Below are 16,326 nucleotides of genomic sequence, written 5' to 3' on the forward strand. Positions count from 1 at the left end.
AAAACCTGTGCTTTTGAAAAGATAATCATGGACATAGTAAATCAGAACATTTACAAATCTGAAACAAATATCAAATCCAGGCTGACCTCACCAGAGAAATGATAGTTCGACTTTAAAAGCAGCTTATTAAGACCCATATTGTCTGGTACGCCTGTTGTTGGTCCGCTGCGGTGGTCAGGTTGTTTTGGGGAGTCACTGGCAATTGGCAATCATTTAAGTGTGAGGATGTGTTCCTTACAAATGAGATGTATGATTTAAAAGAAATACTAAAAACTCTGGGTGAGACTTAAAAAAATAACAAAACACATCATCGTTTCGTGTCTGAAACTCATCTTTTATTGTATTGTAATAAACATCTTATTTTTCTGCTGTTAATTTAAATTACAGGTCACCAGCTCTTTCAAATACAGCTGAGTATGATGAGAGGATTGATTCATGTGATCAGTGTAGATAATATAAAATAGTCAATAAAAATGAAAGAAACCTTCGACCTTCTCAAATATAAACCTGTACACTGACCAAGTACGTTTTGTGATTGCAGTAAGAAAATTGGAAATGTTGCTCTCAGAAGGACCTCAGAGCTAAATGTAATCATTTCCTCTCGTGTTCCCCTGTGAAACAGCGTCATTTATGGAACTTTAATTTCACTGCACCTGCACCATCCGAATGACTTCGGGGCCAGAGTGACTCACTGAAAAATAACATGTTGGACGTAGAAGACTGCTTCTCTAACAATATACGACCCTTGTGTGGAATCTACACAGGAAAAAGAGCCAAATAAAAATGACTGCTGTCAGATGCAACCTGATTTTGGGCTTTTTTATTGATTGCAAAAGGTCATCTATGATAAGAACATGAAAATAGTTTAAAGAAAAAAACACATAAAGAAAAAGTATACGAACCATTTGAATGAGGTTTTCATCTGACAGCAACAACGGTTGTCTACAGAACAGAAAACTATTTAAGCTTTAAGGAACTATTTTAAAATCATAGGCATTACTTACATGGAGAAGTCATACTTACCCTAAAAAAAGGCTATATTAGCTTTACAGTATTTGGCCCCAAAATTAAAAGTAGCATGATTTGATACAGCATTGCAAATACACAAGTTGCATAAACATCTATCTATCTATGTAAAAACTCTATGGATGCTATAATGTGATTTATGAGAAGGTATGCTTCATAACCCACTGTGTGGCAAAACTTTAATTGACCATTTGATAAGCCCTTACTATACCAACAATCGTTCCATTTTCACACATTTCACAATAACGATTGTGGGATAACCAGATTTACCTGAAATTCAAAATGATGTCTGCAGATTGAGTTAGAGCAGATAAACACAGCGTTTAATCACTTTTATGCTTATAGATTTTGGAGAGAGTTGAAAAAAACAACCACTAGGGAAACTCTTTATATACAAGGTACAGTTCTTAAAGCTCCATACGCCACTTCTAAGCCCCAAAGGAAGGGTGCCAGGCTTTTTAGCCAATTTTACATATTAGTCAAATGTTTAATTACAATGTCATATGATCCACAGGAGCCCCAACAGATAGGTCTACATTGTAAACAGTGGCTGTGGGAGTCATAACCCCTGGTGAATTGACTTGTTTGTACATATTTCACCCATCCATGCGGTGACAGTAAGGGTTCAGTAAATGGTCACTTATTTTCTTATAGTTCTCTGTATAATTCTGGCATTTTAACTATTTTTAAAATGCCCTCTGAATGCAGAGTACATGTGCTAACATACAAAGCATCCCCCCAAGGCTCAGCAAATACCAATATCATGGATCGAAGCTCCTGGACATACGTTACCAGGGGTCTTGAACATTGACCTGCAATAAATGACTGATGTCATCAAGGGAGTACCAGGCAAGTGGTCTCTCTCTAGACAATCAATGGCACGGATTGATTGTAAAAAGTCCTTTGAGAAAAGGAAAGACTGCAATGACAGTAGCCCATTATAACGATTCACTACTTCACTTTAAACAACACGTTACAGTGCAATTGCTCACCGTCTTCATCTGGTCTGGTGCCGTTTTAGTCCAGTTCTTTTTTCTTTTCTTTTTTTCAATCTTGCCTTGTCTTTTGTATTCCTATCTTGTCTAAGTTTAAAGGTTTGATCATGTATTCCTTGTTTGTTATCATACTGTAATCTTTTTCCAGTCTAATCCAGAGCAACAAACCTCAAACTGTTAAATGTGGCACTTGACCCGCGTCTTGTCTTCTCAAGTGTTAAAGGTAAAGGTGTGTTTGCCTGTTGTTACTCATATTTCCTCAAATTGTTTGTACTTATACCATGTGCCCCTAGATTAATCTTTTCTTGACTTCCAGGCACCAGTCAATTTTAGTACGATATGCAAATCTATTAGCAAAATAAACTGTAACATCACTTTTACGGTAATTTGGTAACGCAGTAAAAAGCAGGGCCCACTTCGTGTGCGGAGGCGTTTAGGTGCTTGTGGAAAGCTCCAACATCTTAAAAACTGAGACACTCTTGCTGAAAAACATTGCATTCATGAAATATGCTTTCACAAACCCAAACACAACCATCATCCAAAAGTTCCATTTTAGAGATTATTTACTCACTCATGTACGAAGTTTTGCCAAATTTGCCAATTAAGTGTCTGGGTGTTTCAGTAGTGCATCAAACTCTAACAAAAACTGTCTCCTCGTATTCCCAAATGTCCATTAGATTATTTCATATTTAGTCTAAATCACAGAACTCGATGTATAAATGGTGCCAAAATGGTAAAACAAACAAACAAACAAACAAACTGCAATGACTGATGCTTTATCTGTAAAAAGACACTTCACAGCAGACGTTATTATGCCTCTACACCGGGGATGCAGAGATGGCAGCCATTTGATTGGCAGCTCATTGGAGCGATTTCTCCCAAGGGGGATCAATAAAGGTACAACCTCTCTAATCTGTTCTATGCCCGCCCTAAGGCCTAAAACAGCCAATGAGTGAATGTGTAGACAAGTAACAGACTCTCTTTTCTTTCTCCCTTCTCCTGCGCTTCTGACATGCCTTCTTCCAAATTGTTGATGCATCATGAAGCCAATATGATTTCAAATCCGGTAATATATAGTTTATATCTGTTTTAAGCCTTAAAGGATTAAGAACAGGTTAGGAGAATGCTGCATATTTATTTCACTGCAAAGCTGCAGAAATGTTTTGAGGACTATGAAATATTACCCAATTTTCCATCTGAGTAGATAATGTGAGATTTTTAATTTTTTGGTAGTCTCAGATGCTACTTAATTATTCCTCAGCTCTCAAACAAACCAGTTTTCAAAACAATTTCTGCTTTTAACTTGGTTACCATGTGAAGATTGCTGTGGCTTGTTATCAATCATAATTCTTTCCAAATTGATTTGCATATTTTACCAACATGAACTGAAATCAGCGGACATGGACGGTAAGAAATCAGACTAAAAATGGTTAATGCTTTGGAAAACAGCTCGCAGTAATGATACATGTAAATATGTGGGAATGTAGTCGGAGTAGTTAAAGGGCTAAAATATGCAAAACCACGTGTATTTTCTTGTCATTTGAAATCAGGCTTTTAAAACATTTAGCCTGTTGCGTCACTTGTGGCTAATCTAAGGTGTCAGGCTCTGCGTCCATGCAGGTCTCCCAGGGATTACGTGGCATGTGTGGCATGGAGATGAGGAGCAGGGCGACTCCACTGAGGATGAGCAGGGTGAAGGAGGCGCAGGCGCATGTAAAGGACCAGGAGTAGTGGTATTCAATCCAGATGGTCTCATCGCTGTCGATCATGCGCTTGACAGACTGGCGCATTACCTCGACGGAAATGAAAATGCATAGCCCTGTGTAAGAAAACAGAGAGACAGGGTTTGCTGGAGGTAAAACTCAACTTTGAGTCCTTAACAGTTAATGCGCTGCTAGACGGAATCAGGTTAATTTAACACTTTCAGATATTCAGAGCTACATCAACTCTATCAGCACCTCTGAAAAAAAAAATCTGTCAGTGAAAAATCAGCTTTGTCATCTCTGTTAGATTGGCTGCATAAGTAATACTCATCACCAGAGCGAAAGGTGAGTGTGATGATGACGCACCTAATTTAAAGAGACGAGAATGGCACACAAAGCCTGATCTGTGATTCACATTATCTGTCATATCTGACCTGCGAAGGCGAAGAACATCCCAGCGGGCCGGAGCAGGTAGTCCCTGCCCTTCCCGAAAGAGAAGATGACACAGAGGGTGCCAAGGATCATGAAGAACAGACTGAAGATGGCGATGGCGGCTGCCGAGATGTTGTACTCTGAGGAGAGATTTTAGAAAGAGGAGGAAGTGAAGCAGACAGTGAAAGGAAACAACAAGCGAGAGAGAGGCGACGCAGAGAGAAAGAAAGACACTCCGGAGGCGAGATTGAGTGAGAACTTGATGGCAGGACGGGAGACAGCGAAGAGGTAGCGATTAAAAATTGAGAAGGTTGGTAGGAAGGGGAGGTTGCAATATCGTTTACTCAATAATTGTTTCAATATTACACTCAGGCAGTTATGACACACATAATTAGCCTTTAAATTAGCCTCACTTTTAAAACAACAGTCATTTATCCGAACTGGCAATAACAGCATTTGCATGACAGATAAGATGCTGCGGGGCCTCTAACGAGATGATTCTAACATCTCTCTCGCTCTCTCTCTCGCCTCCTGTCTGTTTGTTGGATAAAGGTAATCTCGTCTTTCCTTCTCTCTGACACCCCAACTGTGATAGAAATGATCCTCCGAGCATCCTGTTGCATCTCAGCCTCCCGACTGTGGAGAAGCACAGGGTGTAAAATAACCTCACACCCGGAGCAGAAATCGTGCTCTTTCGGCGTCTGTTTGAAGACTGTTGGTCTGCGTCTGAATAGGCACAAAGTGTATGTGTCAGTCTCTGTGAATGTTTTCATGTATTTCATGTGCACCCGACCCCTGCACTGTGTGTCATGTTCCATCAGCAGATCTGAAAGCCGTCAAGATTTGACAATTTATTTCTTGTTTTTTCGTGGATGTGGCTCTTTCTACTGGGGCGATGGGTCAGTGAACAGGGTGATCAGATGTTTTCACTAATGTAGCAATAATGTTGAAGTATTCTTTTAACAGTTGAAGTCTGAAGTGAAAATTTGACCCACTGTAAGTAAAAATATAGAAATAGGAGCATCAGAATTAAGTTAAGTTAAAATAGGAGTCAATAGGCAGAATGGCTCATTTCATGATTAGCTCAGTTAGCCGTGCAGCTAGCGGCCCTATCAGAGATAAAGTTACTCTGCAAGGCCTCAAATGTACTTATTTGCATTTATTTGTTTCTAAAAAAAATCTGTGAGCATAAAAATATCTTATATAACTGCGCGGGTCGATCAGAATTCTAATGTGAACAGTGGCAGTGTATAATGAAGAGGTCGTATGCTTCCTTACAAGGTGAGGGGAGTTAACGTAGCCAACTAAAACACAATGAAGTATGAGTGAAAAATGGAGGAAATTAGAACAGATTTCTTATCTGATATGACGGATGGTGTGAATGTACCTGAGTTGAAAACATTTCCATATTATATTGAAAAGATGTGCTATTGGAAAGGAGCTGTATAAGATGTGCGATGCCTACGTCACTGTGTGTATCTATTACACTGTATTTCTCCACATGTTTTGCTTAGATTCGTATAATATGGATGTACTGTATGATATCTGATCTTAGATCCATGTTGTAGGAATACTGTACATCTTCTTTACTAGAGATGGTTTCTGTAACATTTCTGGCATGTCACAGTTGGGCCTGATTTTGAGATGTGTTGTAACGTGTAGTCATGGTGGCACTGAGGAGGCACCCACCTTTCTGAGTCTTGACTTCAAAAACTTCAGCTTCTTCCCCCGAGGTAAAGTGTTTGAAGTAGGAGCAGTTTTTTGCTAAAGAGTAAGACAGAGAGAAGAGAAGAGACAGAAGGAGATGGAACATGAGGGGGAGAGAAACAGGTTGCATCCGTAGTTCTGTGTGTCTGCACTACCTATCGATGCAAAGGTCAAATCTATCAATAGACCCCATTAGAAAAGTAACATGTAATCATATATTAAATAGACATACAGATAAGTAAAATAGTAAATATTCTATTAATTTAGTGTTTATTTCAGCCTGCAGTTCTGTCTTGCTGTGTTGCAGCTGGCCTTGTAAATAACAATGTTATATCTTTTCAGTGCCGTCAGTTTCTCACTTTTCAACAATCAAATGTATTTGATCAGTACACTTTGTCAAAGTTCAGATGTCTACAATTCTGAATTGATTCCAAAACAGTTTTGGGGATCCGATTTGATCCCCAGTAATTTGATTGAAAGTGATTTGGACATTTTCAATGCTATTCTATACCCCAATTCAGTCATAAATTCCCATTACATCTAACAAGATGTATTAGACCCACGTATCCACTGGAGGACAGCATGTGGGTGTGACCGTTTACCTCGCCCATGTGCTAAAAGTAAACACATGTGTAAAGGTTGCAGTACCAGCAGGGGCCGATAATAGCAGGAGCAAAGGATAGATGTAGTATAAAAGGGCGGTATTGGTCAGATTGTTGCTCCAGGTCCATCATTTCTAAGTATGTAATAATAGGTGGTTAGGTTTAGGCAACAGAAAAACATGGCAACAAAAAAACCTGATCGGTTCAAGACAACAAAAATACGTGATTATGTCTCCACAACAAAAATACCTGGTCAGGTGAAGGCGACGAAAATACTTGGCAACAAAAAATACGATGTTAGCCTAAGGTAAAAAAAATACATGATTATGTTTACGCAACAACAATACCTGGTAAGGTTAAGTAAGCAAAAATATGTGGTTTGGTTTATTCAACCAAAAACACGTGACCATATCAGGCCGTGCGTTATTTCCCACCCCAGATGCCTATGCATTTTTCACCCAGTCATTAAAACCTGTGTCTGTCTGATCAGAAGACATTCTTGGAACTCACTTTGTACTCATCTCAAATCTCATCGTTCTCTCCTTTAAATTGGAAAAGAATCAGCGTGCTCGACTGTTGCTTTTCCTCTTTGGCAGTTTGATTAGATGTACGCTCAACACCGCCTCCAAATAACAGCAGTGCTCCGTGACTTGATGTCATCCTAAAATTAAATGTCTTAAAGTCACTGTCCTCCATGATGGCTGTGTTTACTTCTCAGAAATCGGTTCACACTTATTTCTACACAGAGATGACACATTTCTGCACTGTGCTTGCCCAAACTCTTGTCCTTTGACCACAATCTTCAATATAGTCCCATTTATAAAACACCATTCCTGGCTGCAGTCATTGCCCACACATCCATCTATCTATTTGCTGTCTCTGAGGGCAGCTGGGCTGAGAGGGAGGGGTGGCGAGAGGACATAAAGGCCAAGTGAGAGTCCCCTCTTTCCTCCACTCCACCATCCTTTTCTTGCTGAGATTAAACCCATAAAGCAGACAGGTGCTCTCTCTGTCCACACAGAGGCGGACGATGTGTGTGTGTTGGTGTGTGTGTGCATGTGTGTGTGTGTGTGTGTGTGTGTGTGTGTGTGTGTGTGTACCGGCCAACAGAAGAGCTGTTTGTTATCCAGGATGAGAAAGAATCACTAAAGAGGTAACCTAGCAACAGGCTGCTGCAGGTCTTGCCTAGTCCTATCTATTTACCCATGTAACGGCATATCAAGAGGAGGGTGTGCATGCATACATGTGTGTATTTGTATGTGGGTGTCAAAGTCGGTGTCTGTGTGTGTGTGTGTGTGTGTGTGTGTGTGTGTGTGTGTGTGTGTGTGTGTGTGTGAGGGGATGGGCGGGCAGGCGGTGGGGAAAACCAGAGGCGGGGTCACGGTGCAGCTCGGATCAGCAAATATATTATTTTCATAAGTCTTCTCTCATTAGCTGTCTTTACCTCTGGGGCTCGGCTAATCTAAGATAATACATGTTTGGGTGTAGCTGCGAGATTTTCTCCAGTTTCTATGAAGACTATTATGTGCCCACCGCACAAAGACAAGACATAGAGATGTGATTTACACAAAGGGGAGCTCCAAAAGACTGAGCCACCAGTTATCTGCCTCATCCCGATGAATTAAAAAGGATAACGTAGAGACCAGTCAAGCCATCCATCCTAGATCCGCTCTACAACAGTGGCAGATTTATTAAACCAACTGAGCAGCTATCCGGGATTTCACAGAGAACTAAACGAGAGCAAGTTTGTCGTTCCACCCTGAAGGATTTTGTTGGCTTAAACCTGCAAATAACCACATTCGAGTTGATATGGCGAACTTGTCAGCCTGCAGTTGCTTATTTATGCCTCCGGCAGTTACAGAGCAGCATTAGCTTTCATTTGGAGTATTTCTGCTGACCATCTGGTGAACAGAGCTCCGATAACCGTGCTCCTTATGCTCTGATTTTGGTCTATAACAACTCACGAGAGAAACATGAGGCTCTTTAGCTGCCAAACGCTGCACTGTGTTCACCAGCTATTAGCTTCACTGTGTCTGTCTCTGTTTGGTGTTGAGCAGGTAGTGCTCAGAGGGGGTTTCAGAGCTTTGTAGCTGAAAACACGATGCTATGCGAGCAGCGAGAGTGAATGAATGAAAGTCAAACAAGCTGCCAAGAAACACTTAAAAACAAATCTGGGCTTGTATCGTAACTTCAGATGGTGAACATCCACCGAGGAAGAGAACATCTGGGCGCCTATAATTGACCTTGCAGTCTGGCTAATGGGGATATTTAGTTCCAGAGGGGGAGAATGATTAGAATGATGGTATCGCCTGTCATTTTAGTTTTGCCTCTTTCCATTGAACTGTGCCGCCACCTCCTCTCTTGGATACGCAGCTTCTCCCCTCACCCCTCCCTTCCTCTACATCCTCCCCTTTCAACCTGCCATTATACCTGTCCCTCTCTTCCAACCCAGCTTCTACTTCCAGTTTAGCATTCTTCTCGGTTTTCTTTTCCTTTCACAGCCGGCTTCTGTGCTGATGTCTCTTCTTTTCACCATTTCAATAAGCCTAAAAAGTTTGAAATACATGAAGTGACATAAAAAAACAAACAGATTTTTTAACTGAATAACTGTATTTCATGTTTTCAGCTACAGCAACAGCTGTGAAAGTGGTCTTGAAAGTGTTTTTTATTTTTTTTAAATCTTTTGTCTGAGCGTTACAAATGACAGGATTTTTGGGTGATTGGAGGTGGGGGCTGTTCTTTTTCTAGCCATGCAGAATGACCGACTAATTCTGGGTCAATGTGAATAGAATGGTTGCTGCTGCTGCTGCTGCTGCTGGTGGTGCTGATGGTATTTGAACGGCTATTCCACCAGGAGCTCTGATAACTGGGACACGGCAGCACAGGAGAGTCCACGCAGCCTAATCCGGTACGTGCGTGTTTGTGTGCGTGGCCCGGCTGTTATCACTCGATTCAAAACATCCTCTGTTCGACTGTCACGATGATCGTCACCACAAATTACACCCCAGCATCTCGCTCTGAAAGGGATGCCAGCAGTTATCTCTAACGGTGTGTTTACTTTTATTTATTTGAAATTTACATAATGGGAAGTGATTAATTCAAATTCTGAACCTTATACTTGTTTTCTGAATGCCAAATTCAGAGACACACCTCCACAGTTCTGGATCTGCACTCCGAGCAGGGACCTGGCAGACTTGAGAGGAAAATGACTGGGTGTCTATGAAGAGAAAATGGTGTTTCAAGGTTACATCGGTGCTTGAATTGGGGGCACCAACCCGTGGAGGAGGACATTTTATCTTTGAGATGCTCTGGTGGTAATATCTTTCCTCTGTAGAACTAGAAAAAAAAACGGATGCTCGACCATTTGGAAGCACTAAAACCATCTCTGATGATAAATTCCTCTTTGCGCACATACATATGCGCACACAAAAGCGCCAAATCATGATCTTTATTTCCCAGCAGAGCAGTGATGGTGCGATCCATAAAGGGTTCTGTTTGATTTTTACAGCACTCAAGCTGTCATGCGTCATTTGTGGGAAGCTAATTTCAAAAGTCACTTGGGTTCACTGCTTTGCTGCTGTTGTTATGCAACCCCATCGCAAAAGCGGTGTAATTGTGCATATATGAAAAAGTGTTTGTGTACGCGCCTCTTGACGACCGACTCCCCCCCTGTTTGGGAAGATGCAAATGCGTGTCATTAAGTCCAATCACCGCTGCTTGCTTGGGTGAACCGTTCATCAAGGATGTGATCTGGTAGTGCACTCTCAACTCAGGATCTTCTTTTTTTTTTTTATTTTAAACCGTTATGTAACGCACACCTTTAAATTCAGAAGCAGATGAAGCAACGCTGGCATGCTGTTGTTAGCCAGCCAGCAGCGCCATGACGTTTGTAGATCCATCTAAAATGTCATTAGAGCTTTTTTTAATTCTAGAACAAAGCTCATGTCTTCGACAGCATACCAATGAGAGTAGAAGTTGAGTGTGCTCAATAGTTGTCTAGGTTGAAAAGCCACCCAGTCGTTAATTTTCTGCAAACCACAGCTAGGCGAGACAGCTTCAAAGTGAGTGACGACTGTTTCAGATGCCGTTTCGTGAGAGAAGACCATTCAAGAAAGCGCTTCAACATTTGTCACCCGCAAACCACTGGATTCTATAAAAATAAAACACTGTTGGAGACTGTGCTTCAACATTTGTGCGAATGAAATCACTGGATATAATCAAAGAGAGACCACTGCTCAAGACAGCATTTCAACATTTGTAATGGCAAAACCTGCTTGGGAGAGCGTTTGTGACCACACTAATTCTGCTGTTGGAGATAAAATTTTAACATTTGTAGGCGTGAAACCATATCTTTAACATACATCTTTAACAGGAGACCACTGTTTGAGATTGTGAACCATGGGAAAGCATGGGAAATCACCGATGAGACGTCACTGTTGGAGACAGCGTTTCATCATTTGTAAGAGTGAAACCACTGGATATTATCAGCGTGAGACCAAGATGACCTCTTAATTTTGAGATGCGCTAAACCACTGGATACTATTTATGAGACACCACTGTTGGATAGAGCTGTTCAAGATGGCCTTTAAACATTTGTAAGCCCAAAACTTGACATACTTGACAAGACGTAGGGACAATTTCCAGGAGTGTTGTTGGCGACAGAATCAGGTAAGACAAAACATGATCTTTTCCCAATCAGATAAACATGAAGTTTAAACACATCCTTGGCTTGCAGAAATGTACACTGCCAAGATTTACTCTGGAAATTGGGTTACTAGAATTACTAGTACAAAATCAATGGAAGGAACAAAACTGTTTAATTATGCAGGCCTTGTCATGAGGTGTTAATGTTGGTGTTAAGGTTGGCTTGTTAACTGCAAACACCTGTGAATTTATCACACGAGAAAACACTTTTTTATACACGTGAAATTAGACACACAGTATGCAATCCAGCCCAGACATCAGCACTCAGCCAAGCTGCAAGTTGCTGATATCGCTCTATCGAGAAGAAAAGCAAGCGGCTGAAGCCAGATAGTGGCTCTTTCTCTCTGCTCCTCTCCGCTGTCAAATTACACCAACCTGGCAGATTGACCAAGTGGGTGCCAGTAGAGAGAGCACCTGTTGAGAATAAACCTGTAGATGCTTCTTGTGTTTTTTCTTGGCCACTGGAGAACGACAGTCAGTTCGCCTGGTGAGGACAGTCGCTGAAACTCACTCTCTGAAACAAGAATCGCATCTCATCCAGTGTCATCATCACATCGAGCGGGACTGGGGACACGACACCACACCTACAGATCCATTTCTGATGGCACCGGGGCCACAAATGGAGAGAGATGGGCTTGTGTAACCGAACCATCGAGCATGGCGTGGGAGCAAATGGCAGAGCTGCCTAGCCACACGCCCGAATCACTAGACCTTTATAAGTAATATAAAAATGTGACTCATTTTCACTCATAAGCCAAACGTGGAAGCACCGTGTGATCATGGGAATGTAGCAATGGGGATCTCTGTCAAAACAGCTCATATGTCTTGCCGCATATTCCCCTCACTGCTGGATGTAAAGACAGGTGAGCCGCTAACAGCTCCAGTCTGTCAGGTAGCCCCCTCCGTACCCATCTAGAGAGGCCCCCCTGCCCCGATCCTCCCATGTGGACTCCTGTTTCTTTTTTTTCCCCCAATCCCCTTCATCTCTCCCAGGTGTACCCTAACTCATGAGCTAGAGCGGGAAGCCACACTTCATTAAGGCCCGTACTGATCCTGAGGTGCTGGAGCTGGAGGCTAAAGTCAATGATAGAGTCAGACTGAAATCTCTCCGTTAGGCTGCGAGGCACGCACACACAGCCAGAGGCCAGCGAGACTGTGTTTACCCCAGGGCTCGCTCTGTTCTAAGCGAGCTCGTAATTAAAGCCACAAGGCTATTTTGAAAGAGCAGACTACTGAATGCGAGACACATTTACTTTTTTGGAATTACTTACCGTACGCTGTGTTATGCAAGGATGGGAAGTAACTTCCTAAATGAATGTGTGAGTTGAAGATTGACATTTTGCTTTTTGGATTAAGCAGCACCTCCAACTTTTTACATTTTTCTTCCTTAAGTCTCAGAAAAGAAGGTGCGAGTTTTCACAGACATTGGTCATTTGAAGGTGCACTATGAAGTTTGGAGGAAGAAATTTAAAATCAGCAGAGAACGATGTTCATTTTCTTTAACGTCTAAACAAGCTAAATAAACAATCTCTTTATAAACCGAATAAACAAACTGATCTAAAGGACAAAATGATTTCAAATGGTTTAACTTTGTTTATATGTGGCAGACCCTGCCACCTTTCTAGCTTCAAACTGTGTTCTGGGGACCTCATTTTCCTCTGAGAACAGCTTGTTTATTCCATTATGGAAGTATTATTACTATTTTAATTTGGTTAATGTTACAATTCTGAGTTTGAAATTCTTCTCCAAAACGACATAGTGCCCCTTTAAACATTGGGTAAACCAAAGGGTATCAGTGTATCAGAAAATACTGCTTGAATTAGCTGTGTCGTTTAAAAGATCTCCACACAGACAGCGGTGTGGAGTTATTCCTGATCTGAATCGAGATTTAGGATGAAATGTAAAGACCCTTGGGGCAAATTGTGATTTGTGATATTGGGCTAAATTAATAAAACTGACTCGAGGCTTGACAGTCTGATTCGCATCCGGTTTGCCTCAAAGCCAATGGAGCCGCAACTTATTGTCGTACGCTTTTGTATATATGAATTATGTTACAATTCCTGTTAAGAAATTCAAGGGAATTGAGGAATAAGGTGTTCGCCGTGAGGTAAAATGAATCCTACTTCTTAACGTATTGAGAGTCCATCATCATCTGACAGAACAGATTAATGTTTTTTTCATGTTAAATGTGAAGTATAGCTTCCATGCTCTTCCATTAGAGCACTTGACTTCAGCTGTTCAGCTGCACTTAATTGGCAGCCTGTTCAGAGAGACTTCCTTTGTGGAAGATAATGACGGCTCAGCGAGAAGCACGATGGAGGAATCTCGCACAATCAGTCCAAACGCATGTCCGTGTGTGTGTGTGTGTGTGTGTGTGTGTGTGTGTGTGTGTGTGTGTGTGCACACGTCGGACGTGCACATGCCAACATATGTACTGACGCATGCCTTTGTGTGTGAGACGAGAGGATAAAAGAGGAAGGGACGGCGCACAGATCCACTCAGAGGCACAATATTTGAGGGTTTGACGTACAAGGAGGCAGTGATAGCAAAAATACCATTCTGCATTGCTGAAACCCGACATATGTCAATGTCCAGGCTCAGTTCTAACTGTGATGAAAGTGAGTTGATGAGAGATAGCAGTCACGCCGTCAAATTCAGCTCTCAAGTACATTTTTTTCGCTGTTGTTTCTGCAGGCTGGCTTGACTAGCTTGTTTACACGAACACATAAAGCTGAACTGCAGTATAAATATTTCCTTACAGGTTCCAAACTGCTTTCCAGCAACAAATGTTTGTTTTCTTCATCTGTCTTTTCTAAATCTGGCAAAAGGAAAAACTCACATCCGGGATTATTTCGAGCCACGAGAGCTGTCAGTCAGCAAACACACAAGAAAAGAGAGAGAGAAAAAAAAGAAACACTTTGATAACTAATGGAAATGTTAAGGCTTGAGCACAGAAATGCGAAAAAAAAAAAAAAAAGGCCAAACAGCAGGTTTTTATCCAGCGACAGTGAGATCAAGTGCCTCCATACCTCCAGGTAAGCTGATGGGGCCGCAGCCTTTGCCCTGAGGGTCCTCCTCCACGATGAAGATGGTCTTCTTGCAGAGCCTCCAGAGGCCAAAGTGGGCCGCCTCGCAGGTAGCGTTGAGCTTCTCCACCCGGGGGCTGAGCACGGCCCAGTGGTCGGTCACCACGGCCGCCAGCATGGCCGACATGCCCACCACGATCACCACGGACGTGATCTTGACCTTGGTCGCCTGCTCCTCGAACATATTGCGTGCAAAGTTGCAGGTGTGTGTGTGCGTGCGCGTGCCTGTGGTTTGCACACGTGTGACAGATCGTAAAGACGGCGTAGGACACTCAAGGTTGCCTTCGTCTTGTTTGCTTTCAGCCCCTTGGCGTCGGATGTTAACTCCAGAGGTTCCCCCCGTCTTGTCTACGGCTTCACTACACTTCTGATGTCCTCGCCTCTCTCGCGCACTCCTGTCCACAGCTCTTTCTTTCTCTTTCTCTGCCTTGCGCCTGGTGGTTGGTGAAAAGGGGCCAGATAACAGTGCCCTAGTTTCTACCTCTCTTCCTCTCCTCCTCTCCCTCCCTGGTTGCCTTTGGTGAGGCGAGGCCATTCAGCTACGAGATGAAGATGTACTAGAAAGTACCTACGACTTTTACACCCGTTACTTGACCATTCTGGTGTCGCCGAGAGTCGGGTCGAGATCACACTTTCATTTATAGTGTGGACGCAGCCAGGTGATTGGAAGCGTTCCATTTGTGCACCTCTATCTACATCATCAGAGACAATGTGAGAAGACTTTGGTTGAGTTTTGACAACGCTGTTCAATATTGCATTGCGTCGCCAAACACTGATGTCATCAACTTCTCATGTATGTGAAACACTCTGCCACATCTCTTTTTATATTCTTATTCAGTCCAATCCAGCGCAATCGTCTCAGGCGCCATGTGCCAGGGGACTCCTGAGTGGGAGATTTCCTTTATTAGTTGTCGTCTGAATGAGCTGATCTACTTACTCAGCCAATCAGCAGTAGAGACAAGGCTCGAGACGAGGGTCCCACCTGATGCTGGCAGCTGATCCAGATTCAGGAAGACAGAAAAAAGGGCTTTAATATAGACCCTCTAAAATGTGATGTTCAGTTCACGAGGAGAGAATTCTCGATTTTTAGAACTTCATATACTCCTGTGTTTGTTGTACATATATTAAAGGGGCGGTGTGTAGTTTTTGGTGAAGAAATTAAAACTTTACAATATTAATGAGGTGATAATACAAGCTCAAATATTTTTTTTTTCCATAAGTGAATAAACAAGCTGTTCTCAGAGGAAAGTAAGGTCCCCAGAACATTGTTTGAAGCTAGAAAGGTGGCAGGGTCCGCTAAATGTAGATAAAGTAAAACAGTATGACACTGTGTTGTCCTTTTAGGTCAGTTTGTGTATCATTCAGTCATGAAAATAAACAGTTTGTTTATTTAGAGTGTTCAGACATTAAAAAAAATCTCTCTCTTCATAATTAAATGTCTTCCCCCAAAACTACATGTTAGAACTTTAACGTGCATTTGGAGCAAAACCTACCAGTGGCTTTGACATGCTGTGTTTGATTTGGCATCTTAAGAATTTTAATTATATTGTTAATCTTATATTTATCATATGTTTCAGCGCACAATTGCTTTTGATGGCTGTACTAATAAATGACGTCACAGCGTTTGAAGATGGGGGGAAAAAAAACATGTAAAAAGCTGATACATCTCAGAGGCACAATCAACCTTTTCCCTATGAAATACTCGAGTAAATGGGCGCGCTTTTTATAAACTGTGCCCCACTTTAGACGGGACTCTGGCCCATTTTTCAGCCCTGACAACACTCGCGCAGTTCTGGGTTTTTAACACACTAAATGGCGAGACATTAGCAGGAGGTGGAGAGAGAATCCGTTCTGTTTGTACCGTCTGCACGCCAATTATACAAACAACATGTGTATCATGTCTGTGTGCGCGTGGAGCCGAAATACCACAGAGAGCCTGACACTTCTCAGAAAATGAATGTAACGAGAGAGAAAGTGCTCTCTGTAAACACCATCCGAAGCTAACTGAACCAGGAAATTGATCATTAAAGAAAAAATCATCTCACTCACCAGCTTTCAAAACAAATAAAGA

The 16,326-nt window shown here is 42.0% G+C and overlaps 1 protein-coding gene across 1 annotated transcript; it reads right to left on the reverse strand.

Moving 5' to 3' along the window:
• Positions 1–313: 313 nt before the first annotated feature.
• On the reverse strand, positions 314–15,240 carry LOC115576439 (voltage-dependent calcium channel gamma-1 subunit-like). Its single transcript, XM_030409039.1, has 4 exons — positions 14,199–15,240; positions 5,846–5,920; positions 4,159–4,296; positions 314–3,840 (listed from the first exon to the last, which is right to left on the reverse strand). The coding sequence occupies exons 1-4, from the start codon at positions 14,788–14,790 to the stop codon at positions 3,608–3,610; spliced, it is 1,038 nt and encodes a 345-aa protein (XP_030264899.1). The 5' UTR covers positions 14,791–15,240; the 3' UTR covers positions 314–3,607.
• Positions 15,241–16,326: the final 1,086 nt, after the last annotated feature.

The sequence above is a fragment of the Sparus aurata genome, chromosome 23, assembly GCF_900880675.1.
Source record: "Sparus aurata chromosome 23, fSpaAur1.1, whole genome shotgun sequence".
Taxonomy (NCBI): domain Eukaryota; kingdom Metazoa; phylum Chordata; class Actinopteri; order Spariformes; family Sparidae; genus Sparus; species Sparus aurata.